Below are 16,688 nucleotides of genomic sequence, written 5' to 3'. Positions count from 1 at the left end.
ACACCCGACGGCACCTCCGCAGGTGGGCCTGGACCGAGGGCACACCGACCTCTCCCTCCACCACGGGAAACAATGGGGGCTGGTACCCCAAACACACCTCAAATGGGGAGAGGCCGGTGGCAGAAGACACCTGACTGTTATAGGCATACTCAATCCAGGCCAGATGGTTACTCCAGGCCGTCGGATGCGCGGATGTCACACAGCGAAGGGTCTGTTCCAGCTCTTGGTCGGCCCGTTCTACCTGTCCATTCGTCTGTGGGTGGTACCCGGACGAGAGGCTCACGGTGGCCCCCAGTTCTCTGCAGAAACTCCTCCACACTTGAGAGGAAAACTGGGGACCATGATCCGAGACAATGTCAGTTGATATCCCATGCAGACGGACAACGTGGTGGACCAGGAGGTCAGCAGCCTCCTGGGCAGTAGGGAGCTTCGGGAGGGCCATGAAGTGGGCCGCCTTGGAGAATCGGTCCACTATCGTGAGGATGGTGGTGTTACCCTGGGATGGCAGGAGGCCCGTGACGAAATCCAGGCCGATATGGGACCAGGGGCGATGAGGCACTGGCAGCGGCTGGAGAAGCCCTTGGGTCTTCTTGTGCTCGGCTTTGCCCCTGGCACAGGTGGTGCAGGCCTGGATATACTCCCGGACGTCGGCCTCTATGGACGCCCACCAGAAGCGCTGCCGGATAACTGCCACTGTCCTTCGCACCCCCGGATGACAGGAGAGCTTGAAACCGTGACAGAAATCCAGAACTGCAGCTCTAGCCTCTGGTGGGATGTAAAGTCTGTTCCTCGGACCAGTTCCGGGGTCCGGGCTCCGTTTCAGGGCCTCCCGGACGGTCTTCTCAACGTCCCAGGTGAGGGTTGCCACGATAGTGGACTCTGGAATAATGGACTCCGGTGGATCCGACAGCTCAGTTTGGACTTCATCTTCGTGCACCCGGGACAAGGCATCCGATCTCTGGTTCTTGGTCCCGGGGTGGTAAGTGATTTGGAAGTCAAAACGACCGAAGAACAGTGACCAGCAGGCTTGCCTGGGGTTCAGTCGCTTGGCAGTCCTGATATACTCCAGGTTCCGATGGTCAGTGAAAACCGTGAATGGCACAGACGCTCCCTCCAACCGGTGTCTCCACTCCTCAAGAGCCTCCTTCACCGCAAGGAGCTCTCAATTGCCGACGTCATAGTTTCCGTTCCGGCCGGGGTCAACCTGCGGGAAAAATAGGCACAGGGTGAAGAACCTTATCGGTCTCTCCGCTCTGGGAAAGCACGGCTCCTATCCCTGAGTCAGAGGCGTCCACTTCAACCACGAACTGGCGACTAGGGTCGTGCTGCACCAGAACTGGTGCAGTCGAGAACCGTCGTTTCAACTCCTTGAACGCGGCTTCACATCGATCCGACCAGGTGAAGGGGACTTTTGGAGAGGTCAGGGCTGTCAGGGGGCTAACTACCTGACTATAGCCCTTAATGAACCTCCTGTAGAAATTTGCAAAGCCGAGGAACTGTTGCAGCTTCCTGCGGCTTGTTGGTTGGGGCCAATCTCTCACCGCCGCAACCTTGGCCGGATCAGGGGCAACGGAGTTGGAGGAGATGATAAACCCCAGGAAGGACAAAGAGGTGCAGTGGAACTCGCACTTCTCGCCCTTCACAAATAGCCGATTCTCCAACAACCGCTGACGTACATGCTGGACATGAGTCTCAGGGTCTGGAGAGAAGATGAGTATATCGTCCAGATATACGAAGATGAATCGGTGCAGGAAGTCCCACAAGATGTCATTTACCAAAGCTTGGAACGTCGCGGGGGTGTTAGTGAGGCCGAACAGCATGACCAGGTACTCGAAGTGACCTAACGGGGTGTTAAATGCCGTCTTCCACTCGTCTCCCTTCCGGACCCGAACCAGGTGATACGCATTCCTAAGATCCAACTTTGTAAATATTTTGGCTCCATGCAGGGGGGTGAACACGGAATCTAACAATGGCAACGAGTATCGGTTGCAAACCGTAATCTCATTCAGCCCCGTGTAATCAATGCATGGACGGAGTCCGCCATCTTTCTTGCCCACAAAAAAGAAACCTGCACCCATCGGGGAGGTGGAATTCCGGATCAGCCCAGCAGCTAATGAGTCCCGGATGTAGGTCTCCATTGATTCGCGCTCAGGTCGTGAGAGGTTGTACAGCCTGCTGGACGGAAACTCCATGCCTGGAATCAAATCAATGGCACAATCGTACGGACGGTGCGGGAGAAGGGTGAGTGCCAGATCCTTGCTGAAGACGTCAGCAAGATCGTGGTACTCAACCGGCACCGCTGTCAGATTGGGAGGGACTTTGACCTCCTCCTTAGCATGTAAACCGGGAGGAACCGAGGATCCTAAACACACTCGATGGCAGGTTTCGCTCCACTGAACCACCACCCCAGACGGCCAATCAATCCCGGGATTGTGCTTCAACATCCACGGGAAGCCCAAAATCACGCGGGAGGTAGAAGGAGTCACAAACACTCGATCTCCTCCCGATGATTTCCAGACACCACCAGATTTACTGGTTGTGTCTTGTGCGTGATTAAAGGGAGAAGGGTGCCATCTAGTGCCCGCACCTGCAATGGCGAAGGGAGCGCCACCAGAGGGAGCCCTACCTCCCTAGCCCATCTGCTGTCTAGCATATTCGCTTCCGACCCCGTGTCCACCAGTGCTGGGGCTTGAAGGGTTAAATCCCCGCTCAGGATTGTAACTGGGAGTCGTGTGACAATACGTGTGTGTCCCACGGTGAATGTTATGACCCCCCCTTAGCCCAGTCTCCAAGGCGAGTGTTGTCGTTTTGGCCGTTTGGGGCAGTTTTTTCTGTATGTGCTCTTTTGAGCTGAGAGAAAACACTCCCCGCGGACCAGCCTCCTCATTCTGTCATCTGTTCTCATTTTGGCCCTGTGCGTTTCCCTAGCAACGTCAGCAGGGGGAGCTGTTGCCACACGGAGCGCTGCGGCTGTGGAGCGTGGGGGAGGGCGGAACCCTTCGGAACCGGAAGGGAGAGGGACGGCGCGTACCCGGCCACGTCCTTCGTCTCGCTCTTGACGGCGTTCCTCCAACCGATTGTCTAACCGTATAACGAGATTGATAAGCCCATCTAAATCTCGCGGTTCGTCCTTAGCCACCAGGTGCTCCTTCAGGACCGACGACAGTCCGTTTGTGAAGGTGGCGCGGAGCGCAGCGTCATTCCAGCCGGACCTCGCAGCCGCGATGCGGAAGTCGACTGCATAAGCGGCTGCGCTCCAGCGCCCCTGTCTCATTGACAGCAGCACAGTTGAAGCTGTTTCTCCTCTATTAGGGTGATCAAAAACCATTTTGAACTCCCTCACAAACCCAGCATACATGTGAAGGAGCCGTGAATTTTGCTCCCAAAGCGCCGCAGCCCAGGCGCGTGCCTCACCTCGGAGCAAGTAATGACATAAGCCACCTTACTGGTGTCAGACGCGTACATTACAGGACGTTGTGCAAAGACGAGCGAACACTGCATAAGAAAGTCCGTGCACGTCTCCACACAACCCCCGTACGGCTCTGGGGGGCTTATGTATGCTTCAGGGGATGGTGGGGGGGGTCGTTGAACGACCAGTGGAACGTCTGTATTCTGCACTGGGTCGGCAGGAGGAGGAGCTGCAGCAGCGCCCTGAGCGCGCACTTCCACCTGTGCGGTGAGAGCCTCCATCCTGCGATTAAGGATGACGTTTTGCTCGGTCATCTGATCCAACCGAGCAGTAAAGGCTGTGAGGATTTGCTGCAACTCACCAAACACGCTCCTGCAGACGCCCGTGCACCCTGCTCTTCCACTGGCTGTTCAACGGCTGGGTGACGCCCCTCGGGATCCATGATGCTGGCCGAGATATCCTGTTGGGAAAGTGTCGTGACACGGACCCACAACAGGGGGCGTAAATGAACGGACAATGATAGAGTCAAAAATGAACACTTTTACTGTTGTGAATGAGCACAACCACAATACAACAGATTACAGAATGTAAGACAATAGTCAATCACAAAGGTGACGTGTGGGGCAGGCTCGAGGATAGAAGATGTCTGTCCTGAGAAGAACCGGAACCACACGATTTCCTCCGCCACTGAACCTGGAGAATACTGGAGCCGCCAAGTCCCCGAGTCCCCCAGGTGGCCACCGTCTCCGAGCGTCGGATCTGGTACTGCTGGCAAGGAGCAGAAACAATCAAAGGTGGGTGTGTGCACACCCAGTAATAACAAATGGTGGGAATTCCACCTCACATCTCATCCACACGTGCAGCTCCTGTCACAAAAGCACTTACTGGCAGGGTGTGAAGCGAAGCTGTCGCCGTCCCGGCCAATCTCCAGACAATGCACTCCACAGGAAAAACAGCTGCAAAAATGAGTTCAGACTAAACACAGTTAGTTACACGGCTGAGACTATTACCTCTACTGGTAGATGATATCTCGGCAACGAGGTGGAGATGAAGTCCGGTTGTTATGGAGGAGAATGATGAAGTGTAGATGGGTGACAGCTGTCATGAGATGATGAGTAACAGCTGTCACCCCCGGCTGTGTCCGTGGCGGCAGCGCCCTCTCGAGCCTGAAGCCCGCACTCCAGGCAGGGCGCCATCTGGTGGTGGTGGGCCAGCAGTACCTCCTCTTCTGGCGGCCCACACAACATTAACAACCTGACTGTAGCCCTTAATGAACCTCCTGTAGAAATTTGCAAAGCCGAGGACCTGTTGCAGCTTCCTACGGCTTGTCGGTTGGGGCCAATCTCTCACCGCCGCAACCTTGGCCGGATCAGGGGCGACGGAGTTGGAGGAGATTATAAACTCCAGGAAGGACAAAGAAGTGCGGTGGAACTCGCACTTCTCGCCCTTCACAAACAGCCGGTTCTCCAACAACCGCTGCAGGACCTGACGTACATGCTTGACATGAGTCTCAGGATCCGGGGAGAAGATGAGAATATCGTCCAGATATACAAAGACGAACTGATGCAGGAAGTCCCGCAAGATGTCATTTACCAAAGCTTGGAACGTCGCAGGGGCGTTAGTGAGGCCGAACAGCATGACCAGGTACTCAAAGTGACCTAACAGGGTGTTAAATGCCGTCTTCCATTTGTCTCCTTTCGGGATTTGATCCAGGTGGTATGCATTTCTAAGATCCAGCTTTGTGAAGATTTTGGCTCCATGCAGGGGCGTGAACACTGAATCCAACAGGGGCAACGGGTATCGGTTACGAACCGTAATCTCGTTCAGCCCTCTGTAATCAATGCATGGACGGAGTCCGCCGTCTTTCTTGCCCACAAAAAAGAAACCAGCACCCATCGGGGAGGTGGAGTTCCGGATCAGCCCGGCAGCTAAAGAGTCCCAGATGTAGGTCTCCATTGATTCGCGCTCAGGACGTGAGAGGTTGTACAGCCTGCTGGACGGGTACTCAACGCCCAGAATCAAATCAATGGCACAATCGTACGGACGGTGCGGGGGAAGAGTGAGTGCCAGATCTTTGCTGAAGACGTCAGCAAGATCATGGTACTCCACTGGCACCGCCGTCAGATTGGGGGGGACTTTAACCTCCTCTTTAGCGGTCAAACCGGGAGGAACCGAGGATCCTAAACACTGCGGTGGCAGGTTTCGCTCCACTGAGCCACAACCCCAGATGGCCAATCAATCCGGGGATTATGTTTTACCATCCATGGGAAGCCCAAAATAATGCGGGAGGTAGAAGGAGTTACATAAAACTCAATCTCCTCCTGATGATTCCCAGACACAACCAGAGTTACTGGCTGTGTCTTGTGTGTGATTAAAGGGAGAAGGGTGCCATCTAGCGCCCATACCTTCAATGGGGAAGGTAGAGCCACTAGGGGGAGCCCGACCTCCCTTGCCCATCTGTATCCAGCAGATTCCCTTCTGACCACGTGTCCACCAGTGCTGGGGCGTGAAGGGTTGAACCACCACTGTAATATCTGTATTCAGTGCTCGGTCAGCAGGAGGAGATGCTGCAGCAGGGCCCAGTGTGTGCGCTTCCACCTGGGCGGTGAGAGCCTCCATCCTCCGATTGAGTATAACATTCTGCTCGGTTACCAAGTCCAACCGAGCAGTGAAGGCAGTTAAGATTTGCTGCAGCTCACCTAACACGCCTCCTGCCGGCGCCTGTGCACCCTGCATTTCCATTGGCGGTTTATGTTCATTGTTAGTTGGTTTTATCCTTTGTGTTGTTTCTCTTTGTCTGTTTCTCTAAAACTGTATTGTAGCATTATTAGTTATTATTACTATTATTGTTGTTGTTGCTATTAATATATAAATAAAAATAAATAAAATATTACAATTTGTAATACATTTGACTCTTTTACAGTTTAAAGCTAACTTTTACATTGAAAACGCCATAGACAGGCTAACGCGTTAGCATCGGTCCCATTTTTAACTTATAAAATATATCTATCAACTGTTTCAGAAGACCATAACAGGTAGGTAAAGGTAAAGGTAAATATTACTCAGACATATGCTCTTTAGGGTTTTAACGGGGAAAAGGAGTAGAATTGAGATTAGGGATATTACCGCCACCTAGTGTCCAGTGGAACTAGTAATGAAGAAAAAAAACCTGACGCTTTCCAGTTAAACGTGGGTTTGTGTTTGAAACTTCAGATGTTCGGTTACAAAAAACAATTTACAGCAAGAATCTTTCAGGTCTGTTGTAAAATATAAGAAACACTTAACACACACACATTATTTACCACCGTCTCTGTGGCTTTAAGATACCAAAGAGCTCGACTTGATACATGTTTCGAAACTTCAACGCCAGACAGACAGTGTATGAAACACTGAAACACGGTGCGAAGCGCTCGTTGGACTTTTTCCACATTTTGACAATTTTTGAACATATTTTCTGCCATGGGCTCACAGCCTCCACCAAAACCGTGGGAAAGACGTATTCCTGGGGTGATGAGTGCGCCTATAAATTACAGGTATAACAGCTTTAATCATGTTAGCTGGTGTTGCTAGCTAGCATTTGCTAATGCTAAAGTTGTTTGGGTAGCTAAATATTTGTCGGGTTTGTCTGCTATTTAATTCTACGTTTCTTATAAACTAAATAAAGCTATAACTAGCGAACTGACATGTTTTGTGCCCACTGAGGCCTCATAAAGTGACCTTTCCAGTGCACAGTTTTGTTTGTTTTCCCCGTAGACTTTTAACTTTTGTAGGCGCTTCTGTAATTATTAACTGCATTTCTCTGTTACCTGCAAAATGAATTCATATTTAGAAGTCTTCACCGTGGTGTTACCAGTAAGACAATATGTTTGCCACCGATTACTGTTGCTCTTTGTTGGTTTTGGTTTATGTCTACTGGATTTGACAGATTTGGACACCAAATTTAGCAGTAAAGCTTCAAACAATTAATTTTGAGTGCAGTCACAACTTGAGAAACTTCGTCACGCATTGTCAATATGACGTCATCGGTGGATTTCCTTCATGGTCTGAACATGAAAGTTGGCCACTGCCATATCCCAAAAATATTTTTTCTGATAAAGTTACACATGTATCAGGGCTTCTGGACTCTAGTTTCTCAGCTTAGCTGATCACTTTGGCTTCGTGAACTGGAGTAAAAAAGTATCTCTACAATCATTTTCTATTCAAAAACCTCAAAAAGTTAAATCAGAGCAGTGGTACCTGCACACTTCTGTAGTTGAAAAAATTGTGACCTATTACATATCCGTTTTAACTCCTCACCTTCTGAGAAACACACACACACACACACACACATATATATATATATATATATATATATATATATATATATATATATATATATATATATATAATCTGCACTTATTACCTTAACATGCAGTGTTTGTTTTTACACAAAATAGCACAAAACAGACAGAATTATATGGTTGTTTTCCAACGCCAAAATGTGCGCAAGCATTGTGATAAATGTGCGTAGGCAAATCCTTTCGAGAACCGGTTACACCACAAATGCTGAACAAAGTATTAAATATTTTTTATTGTTAAATGTGACGAGACACCCCCCCCCCCCCCCCCCCCCCCCACACACACACACCCGATTTCCTTGTGTGTAAAATTAAGAGCGGCTGTTTATTCTCATTGTGCAAGACATTCAGTTGGTAACATTGTCAGATTTGTCAGTAATGAAACAAGTAGTTGTTGCTCTTATTTTACAACATTGTTAATATGTCTGTAGGTTTTCTCAGATGATAGGTCCTGAAGTAAATTATTTTTTTGCATACTTAGTTTTAATATAATTCAGTTACAGATATTTTGAGTTTTGTGTTCTTTTTGTCAAAACTGTCTCAGATCAACAGATTTCAGACCAACTGTGGGCCCCTCTATTTCTGCTGGTCCTCCTGCCTTGATGAGAGTGGCTCCCCCAGTACCGCCTCGGCCACTCCAGCAGTCCTACCGTCCATCATACAATTCTTTCACCACCTCCTATAGTCCATATGGAAACTCTGTCTACGGGGGATTCAGCCCCTACAGCTATGGCGGTGGCTATGGCCTGGGAGGATATAGCCGTTTCTCCCACACAGAAGATGTTGCCCCCAGCCGGTTTGTGCAGCAAGCAGAGGAGAGCAGCCGTGGCGCTTTCCAGTCTATTGAGAGCATTGTCCACGCCTTTGCCTCTGTTAGTATGATGCTAGATGCTACGTTCTCCGCTGTGTACAACAGTTTCCGTGCTGTGCTGGATGTGGCCAACCATCTAACACGGCTTCGTGCACACCTCACCCGGGTTTTGTCTGCCTTTGCACTGGTACGCACCTTGCGCTACCTCTACCGGCGATTACAAAGGCTGTTGTCTCGAAGGACAGATGATGAAGTGGAGGACTTGTGGGCAGACAGTGCTAGTGATGCCTTGGCTACAAATTCATCCAGAGGGTACGACATGGATGGTCACAGCATTAAGTCCTGGCCAATCTTTCTGTTTTTTGCTGTAGTCTTGGGGGGACCATATCTTATCTGGAAACTTTTAAGCTCCAATCCTGGGACTGAAGAAAGTGGTGAGATTTGAATTTAAGTACTTGTAGATAATATGATGCACTTCACTTTTTACCACACATATCCACCTTCAATTCCTGCTTACTCCAGTTAAAGGTCATGGGGTGCTGGAGCCTATCCCAGCAGTCATAAGGCGTGAGGCGGCGTACACCCTGGACAGGATGCCAGTCTGTCGCAGGTCACATATAGACAGGCAAACATACCTGTACGCACACTTGCGGTCATTTTAAAGTTTAACAATTCACCTAACATGCATGCAGAGTTTGCATGTTGTGTGTTGCTGCATCTGTAGGGAACCCACGCAAACATGGGGAGACCATGCAAAACTCCACACAGAAAGGCCCAGGTGGGAATTGATCCCATGACCTTCTTGCTGTGAGGCAACAGCAGCTGTGAAATACTGTTTAAGACATTAGGTTTTCCTGAAAAAACTAGCTGAGAAAATGTCACTGATAATTGTATGAATACTTAGTACTTGATACTTAATAATTACTAGCACTCCTTTTGTTTTAAGTACACATTTTAAAATATGTACAGAAATAAATGCAAACAAACCAATTTTTGTATAATGAAAATATCTTTGAAAAAACTCCAAAGTTATTAAACAGAGACAACAAAACATATAAAGTGGGAAAAAATATAGATATGAAATGTATGCTGAAATGGTTATTGGCACCCTTTGAATTTACAGTAGATCATAACTTTCATGCCAGGTTTTCTTTACACAGGTCAACGGATGATACATGAACACTTCCAAATCACTGAGTGTGTCTTTTACTTCATTCAGATCAGTAATTAAGAAATATGAACAATATGGTAAATCTGTCTGGAGTAGACAGTTCTCAAAAACAGAGTGACTGTGCAAGAAGGGGACTAGTGAGGGAAGCCATTACCACACCCATGACCAGTCTGTAAGAGTTTGGGGCTTTGGTGGTTGTGCATTAAGCTGCACAGAGGGTTCACAGCCACGCAGAGGGCTCTGATCTAAAGAGGTTGTCTTTGGTTTGCCACACCCAGGCATATGTGTGAAACTTAACACCATATTACAGTGCAGGCAACAAAAGCAGCATTTTGTTAATAATTACCGGTGTCAACGACCGAACAGTCCCCCCTAAAAATCTGTCCCCTCTGCCTTCACTGTGCATGCTTCGTTTTGGAGCGTCGGCAGCAATTTTCCAATTATCACCTTGCTTCTGCTTAAAACTGCACTCCAGTCATCATCTGTCTCAGCAACAGGTATTTGAAGCTTTTGTGCAACAATCATTTCTGCATACAGTGGCGTGCAAAAGTATTCAGCCCCTTGGTATTTCACACATTTTAATTTATGGCATTTTAAATACAAAAAGTAAACCAGGCTTCTCAATATAAAAAAAATTCTAAAATTATCTTCCTTAAACTGAAAGTAAATCTCTACAACCTGATATAAATTAATTACAAATATAAAAGCCAAGATGATGGGTTACATAAGTAATCAGCCCCTATGGTATAATACCTGTAAATAATCAGTTTAATTGCCAGTTTTCTTCAGACAAGTCAGGAGATGGATACATGAACATTTCCAAGTCACTGAATATGTCTTGAACTTTATTTACATCAGTTATGAAGAAATGCAAACAGCATGACATTCTATGGTAAATCTGTGTGGAGGAGACAGTTCTCAAAAACTGAGTGACTGTGCAAGAAGGAGAAGAGTGAGCAAAGACACCCAGACAACCCAGAAAAAGTTTTAGGCTTCTGTGACTGTGATTGAAGAAGTTGTGCACAGTGCAAATTCTGCTTTTTGTATCTCCAGTTACAAAGCTTCATGATGAAGTGGTATAAACGTCAGATCTAGGCTTGCATCTCAGATGTACATTCTGGCAAATAGGTAGGTGAACTTTCAGGTCGTCTTTTTAATAAAATCCTCCTCTGTACCTCTAAAATCAGTTTTAAGCAGAAATGCGGCCTTGAATTATGGCGTGCCTCGTTTAGGCTCCCGGTCTGAGCATGGTTTGAAAAAAATAAACACCCAGTTTTAATCAAGCAAATACAGCCCCCATTTTCCTTGAATTGACAAGTGTCAGAGTTGAACTTCATTTCGTACCTCTGTTGCGACTGGGCACGCCCAGACTGCTGTGTCTGGTACATGCTTGGGGTTTTTATTTTAAAATGTGTAGTTAAAATATAGGGGTGCTGGTAACTTTGACTATGTAGGGCAGCAAACACTGACAGATAACTGATGTTTCTTGACTTAAGGGTGAATAATAATGTTATGATATCTATTATTAGACAAGATGCTGAATATGTTAAAATGTATGCCTGTAGCACTCCTTTTTAATTACATTTATAACAAGTGAGCATGTTTTGTGGCTGTTTAGCTACTAACTGGGCCAGTGGGGAGGACGATCATGTTGTGGCAAGAGCAGAGTATGATTTTACAGCTGCATCTGAGGAGGAGATTTCACTGCGGGCTGGAGACATGCTTAATCTAGCTCCTAAAGGTAAGAAAGTGGGAGTGGAGAAACATTTAATGTACAGTTGTATGCAAAAGTTTGGGCACCCCTGGTAATTTTCAGGGTTTTTCCTTTATAAATCATTGGATGTCTGGATCAGAAATTTCAGTTAAATATATCATATAGCAGATGAACACACTGATATTTGAGAAGTAAAATGAATTTTCTAGCATTTAAAAGTGTGCGATAATTATTTAAACAAAATTAGGCAGGTGTATAAATTTGGGCATCCTTGTCATTTTATTGACTACATTTAGCACTAATTATTGGAACACAAAATTGGTTTGGTCCTTACACATGTGAATCCAATCATGGATGACCTGAAAACAGATTGTTCAACATCTCAGATAAGCTGAAGCGAAGGATGGTGAGAACAGTCATGGTCAACCCACAGACCTGCTGCAAAGACCTACAACATGATCTTGCTGCAGATATTGTCCCTGTGCATCGTTCAACTGTACAGCGCACTTTGCACAAAGAGATGCTGTAATGCAGAAGAAGCCTTTTCTGTGTACATGCCACAAACAATCGCTTGAGGTATGCTAAAGCACATTTGGACAAGCCAGCTTCATTTTGGAATAAGGTGCTGTGGACTGTTGAAACTAAAATTGAGTTATTTGGACATAACAAGGGGCGGTATGCATGGCTGAAAAAGAATACAGCATTTGAAGAAAAACACTTGCTACCTACAGTAAAATTTGGAGGTGGTTCCATCATGCTGTGTGGCCAGTGCAGGTACTGTGAATCTTGTTAAAGTTGAGGGTCACATGGATTCCAGTCGATATCAGCAGATTCTTGAGAACAATGTTCAAGAATCAGTGACAAAGTTGAAGTTGCGCCAGGGCTGGATCTTTCAACAAGACAACGGCCCTAAACACTTCAAATTCTACTAAGGCATTCATGCAGAGTAACAAGTACAACATTCTGGAATGGCCATCTCAGTCCCCAGACCTGAATTATTGAAAGTCTTTGGTGTGATTTTAAGCAGGCTGTCCATGCTCGGAAACCAACAAACCCGAGATGTTTTGTAAAGAATGGTCCAAAATACCTTCAACCAGAATCCAGACTCTCATTGGAAGCTATAGGAAGCATTTAGAGGCTGTTATTTCTGCAAAAGGATGTTCTACTAAATATTGATGTCTTTTTTTCTGTTGGGGTGCCCAAATTTATGCACCTGCCTAATTTTGTTTAAAGAATTATTGCACACTTTCTGTAAATCCTATAAACTTCATTTCACTTCTCAAATATCATGTTTTTGTCTGCTGTATGATATATTTAACTGAAATTGCTGATCCAAACAACCAATGATTCATAAAGGAAAATATGGAAATCATCAGGGGTGCCCAAACTTATACATAATACTGTATATAAAACCCCAGGATAAATATGCAAATAGTTACCGGTACTGCCAAAATGGCCATGATGTATATGGCAATGCAGTTTGTGGATACAGGACAAACCAGGGGTCTCATTTATAGCTGTTGTGCAAGCACAAAATGGACCAAAATGATGTACACAACAATTTTAATGCATATGTTGTGATTTATAAAAACTAACTAAACTACAAAATGTTTTCATATGTATAGTGCATCAGGAAAGTATTTACAGCACTGCACTTTTTCCACATTTTATTATGTTACAACCTTATTCCAAAATGGATGAAATTAATTTTTTTCCTCAAAATTCTACACATAATACCCCATAATAACATTCTATACTGGCACTAAACAAATACAAATCAATCTTAATAAACACAGCAGCATGATTTTCCATGTAATGTGGAGTTGCATCAGGATGGGCTTACAGCATAAAACTTGTGCCAGATAAACATGCAGATACAACTCAGATTTTCTGTGGTGACCCCAAGTTAAACAAGGGAGAAGCTGAAGGTACTTGGTAAAGACAGCAGCACGATAACACCAGATCTGTGCAAGGGATTCTGGGACAACTGTAAATGATAAGTAATTGCTAGAGAGACAGCCCCCATTTTTCCCAAAACAAGTAATTTAACTATTACAGTTACTCACACTGTAGAATTAAGGTCAAAAACGTACTTAGTTCTCCTTTAGCTTGCAGGGCTTAAAATTGTCTGAGTCTATCTTTATTGGGTAAGCTGATGTTCTTTCATACCTTTTCACTTTTTTGTAGAGCAACAGCCCAGGGTGCGTGGCTGGCTGCTTGCCAGCATGGATGGTCAGACCACTGGTCTTGTTCCAGCAAACTACGTGAAAGTTCTTGGAAAGAGGAGAGGCCGTAAGCATGCACAGATGGAGCACCTTGTCCAGACTGAGCAAGAGAACCCACAGTGCTCTTTGACTGCAGACCTGCAACCAAATCCAGCCCAAGGTCCTGTAACGGGCATCAGATCAGCCTCGGGCGCAGTTTGCTCTGACATGCTGCTAGAATCAGTATACAACGAATCACCAGCTTCACAGAGTCTGGAAACCACCAACTCCAGTTTGCCCTCCTTCACAGTGCTGAACATCCCTCAGAAAACTGACCTGTGAGGTTTGTGCACATAATGCCCACATTGTTTTTGGGGAATGTTAAACTCTGAGGCTTGAATAATAATCTGATAATATCTGTCCATCAAAATTGAAGCATGGACCTCACTGAGAGCTGGTCATAAGTTAAAGATCATCTTTGAAATTCAAATAATTGAATCTGGACCTTTTTAATTGGCTTTCTGTTGAAAAATGGTTTCCACACTGAATTTGCATGTTGAACTGGTGTTTTGAACCTGTTTTTGGTTTGGCATTCATTAGTACAAGAAAGTGTTCTGTTCTTATAGTTGTTATGTGGAGGCATTTTTTCATCATGCCAGAAGTAAATGTTGATTGATGTAGACTTGCAGATCATCCAGATTGTTGGTGGCCATAATGGAAGACAAAAACAATGAAGTGGGATTAACTTGAAAAAGATCAGCTCTTGAGTGCTTATATGTGGCAGATAGTCTGGTCAAACAGATGCCATGCGCTGATGCTGCATCCATAATTCCTCAGAACTGCCTTAGCATGCAACTAGTCCATCCCCACCTTTTTGAGAGTAACTATCTGCCACAGCCAGGTGGAACATGAGCATCTCCTTGGTATCCTCCACCTGCTTAGTCCTCACAAACTGAGGCACCTGTGTGCCAGATCATAGCCAAGAATACTCGCCACACAGCCAGTACATCATAGTTTATGCTCCCTCACAATTCAGGTGACATGACTTGTAGTCTTGCAGATGCCAAGACATGGATATAAATGATGTGTGCAGATGTGTCACCATGGCCAGAAGTATTGTTGAATTCACGTTTGAGAAATTGATGTTCATTTTTTTTTTTCAGTGGGTACAAGGGAGACCTCAGATACCAGTGACTGAGTAGCACACCGCAACGTTATGTGTTGTAGAAAAAGTTCTCTGCTTGCAGTAAGGACAAACAAGATGATTTATCTTTAAAGGTGTTTTACGTCAGGTAAAATTTTTACATAGAGGAAATAAACTGTAAAAGAAATTGGCCTTTACATATATATATATATATACACAGTAGTGTTCAGAATAATAGTAGTGCTATGTGACTAAAAAGATTAATCCAGTTTTGAGTATATTTCTTATTGTTACATGGGAAACCAGTCGATTCAGTAGATTCTCACAAATCCAACAAGACCAAGCATTCATGATATGCACACTCTTAAGGCTATGAAATTGGGCTGTTAGTAAAAAAAAAAAAAAAAAAAAAAAAAAGTAGAAGGGTGTTCACAATAAGAAAATGGGACGTTCAAGACATTGTTCAGAAGAACAGGGTAGTTTGATTAAAAAGTTGATTGGAGAGGGGAAAACTTATACGCAGGTGCAAAAAATTATAGGCTGTTCATCTACAATGATCTCCAATGCTTTAAAATGGACAAAAAAAAACCCACCAGAGACGCATGGAAGAAAATGGAAAACAACCATCAAAATGGATAGCAGAATAACCAGAATGGCAAAGACTCACCCATTGATCAGCTCCAGGATGATCAAAGACAGTCTGGAGTTACCTGTAAGTGCTGTGACAGAAGACACCTGTGTGAAGCTAATTTATTTGCAAGAATCCGCCGCAAAGAACCCTGTTAAATAAAAAACATGTGCAGAAGAGGTTACAATTTGTGGACTGATGAGAGTAAAATTGTTCTTTTTGGGTCCAGGGGCTGCAGACAGTTTGTGAGACGACACTGTTATGTTTCGGACGCGGTCGGAGCACCGACCCAGCGTTTGAAAGGACCCAGCATAAAATAAGCAGAGCACGGTTCAAAGGATAACAGAATTTAATAAACATAACAGTGAGTGACGTGCTAAACAACTAAAAAGTCCGCGGTCTGGTGAGGTGGAAACACGGCGCGCTCTCAACAGCGCAAACGGTCCGGAGCCACAGCACTTCGGACCCAGGGACCCCGCCAACACCCCCCAGGTGGCCGCGACAAACCAAGTCTGTGAAGAAAGAAAACATGGAGGTGAGTCCAACTCCACACAAAGAGACACAACTCAAAGTTGCACGCAATCAGCAAACACTTCCTGGCTTAAATCTATACATCAGCTTCTCACCCTGCAGGCACGGAACAACTCAGTTCAAATCTCCACTGCAGCAGAGGCTGATTAGACAATTAGCATAACGTGACAGCTCAATAACACAAGGTGTGAGGGACACCAAATCCACTGTCATTACTTCATAAAAGTCACCAAAACCAAATTACCTCAGGAAGTGTGCTGAAGAGCGTGAGACCTCACCCAATCCTCCTTCACAGACTGTGGCGTCAAACCTGGAGCGGTCTCTGCGTCCGTAATGGTGAGATTGTTCTCCTGACGTCGCTCTCACACGTCTGCTCACAAGGCCGAGTCTCTGGCAATCACACACTGTGCATTCAAGGTTTAAATGCAGCAATCTCTGATCAAGACAAAATACACCACAGCTGTGAGTCCTGATGACAAGCCTCGTGTTCAGGGTGAGGTCCTAATGCTCAGCCACTCAGTCCTGAATGCATACCACCTGGTGGGAGAAACAGAAAACAAAAACCAAGCCAGCCAAACACCCCAGCCCACAACAGACCCCCAAGCTCTGAAGACAGTGAAGCATGGTGGTGCAAGCATCATGATATGAGCATGTTTCTCTTACTATGGTGTTGGGCCTATATATCGCATACCAGGTATCATGGATCAGTTTGGATATGTCAAAAATACTTGAAGAGGTC

The 16,688-nt window shown here is 45.8% G+C and overlaps 1 protein-coding gene across 2 annotated transcripts; it reads left to right on the top strand.

The window, feature by feature from the left end:
• Positions 1 to 6,765: 6,765 nt before the first annotated feature.
• On the top strand, positions 6,766 to 14,992 carry pex13 (peroxisomal biogenesis factor 13). 2 transcript variants are annotated; one of them, XM_034185129.1, is made up of 4 exons: positions 6,766 to 6,942; positions 8,291 to 8,991; positions 11,347 to 11,469; positions 13,630 to 14,992. In XM_034185129.1, exons 1-4 carry the CDS (start codon positions 6,869 to 6,871, stop codon positions 13,986 to 13,988), a joined length of 1,257 nt encoding a protein of 418 aa, XP_034041020.1. In that variant the 5' UTR covers positions 6,766 to 6,868; the 3' UTR covers positions 13,989 to 14,992. The 2 variants fall into 2 exon arrangements, with proteins under 2 accessions (XP_034041020.1, XP_034041022.1); XM_034185131.1 differs by having other exon boundaries at positions 6,775 to 6,916.
• The last annotated feature ends 1,696 nt before the right edge of the window (positions 14,993 to 16,688 follow it).

The sequence above is a fragment of the Thalassophryne amazonica genome, chromosome 13 (genome assembly GCF_902500255.1).
Source record: "Thalassophryne amazonica chromosome 13, fThaAma1.1, whole genome shotgun sequence".
Lineage (NCBI taxonomy): Eukaryota > Metazoa > Chordata > Actinopteri > Batrachoidiformes > Batrachoididae > Thalassophryne > Thalassophryne amazonica.
This window is presented reverse-complemented; position numbering and strand designations above follow the sequence as displayed.

Coding starts and splice junctions, on each gene's coding strand:
- pex13 (XM_034185129.1), top strand. CDS start 6,869: ATGGGCTCACAGCCTCCACCAAAACCGTGGGAAAGACGTATTCCTGGG. Junction 6,943..8,290: donor AGTGCGCCTATAAATTACAG/GTATAACAGCTT, acceptor AAACTGTCTCAG/ATCAACAGATTTCAGACCAA. Junction 11,470..13,629: donor GCTTAATCTAGCTCCTAAAG/GTAAGAAAGTGG, acceptor ACTTTTTTGTAG/AGCAACAGCCCAGGGTGCGT.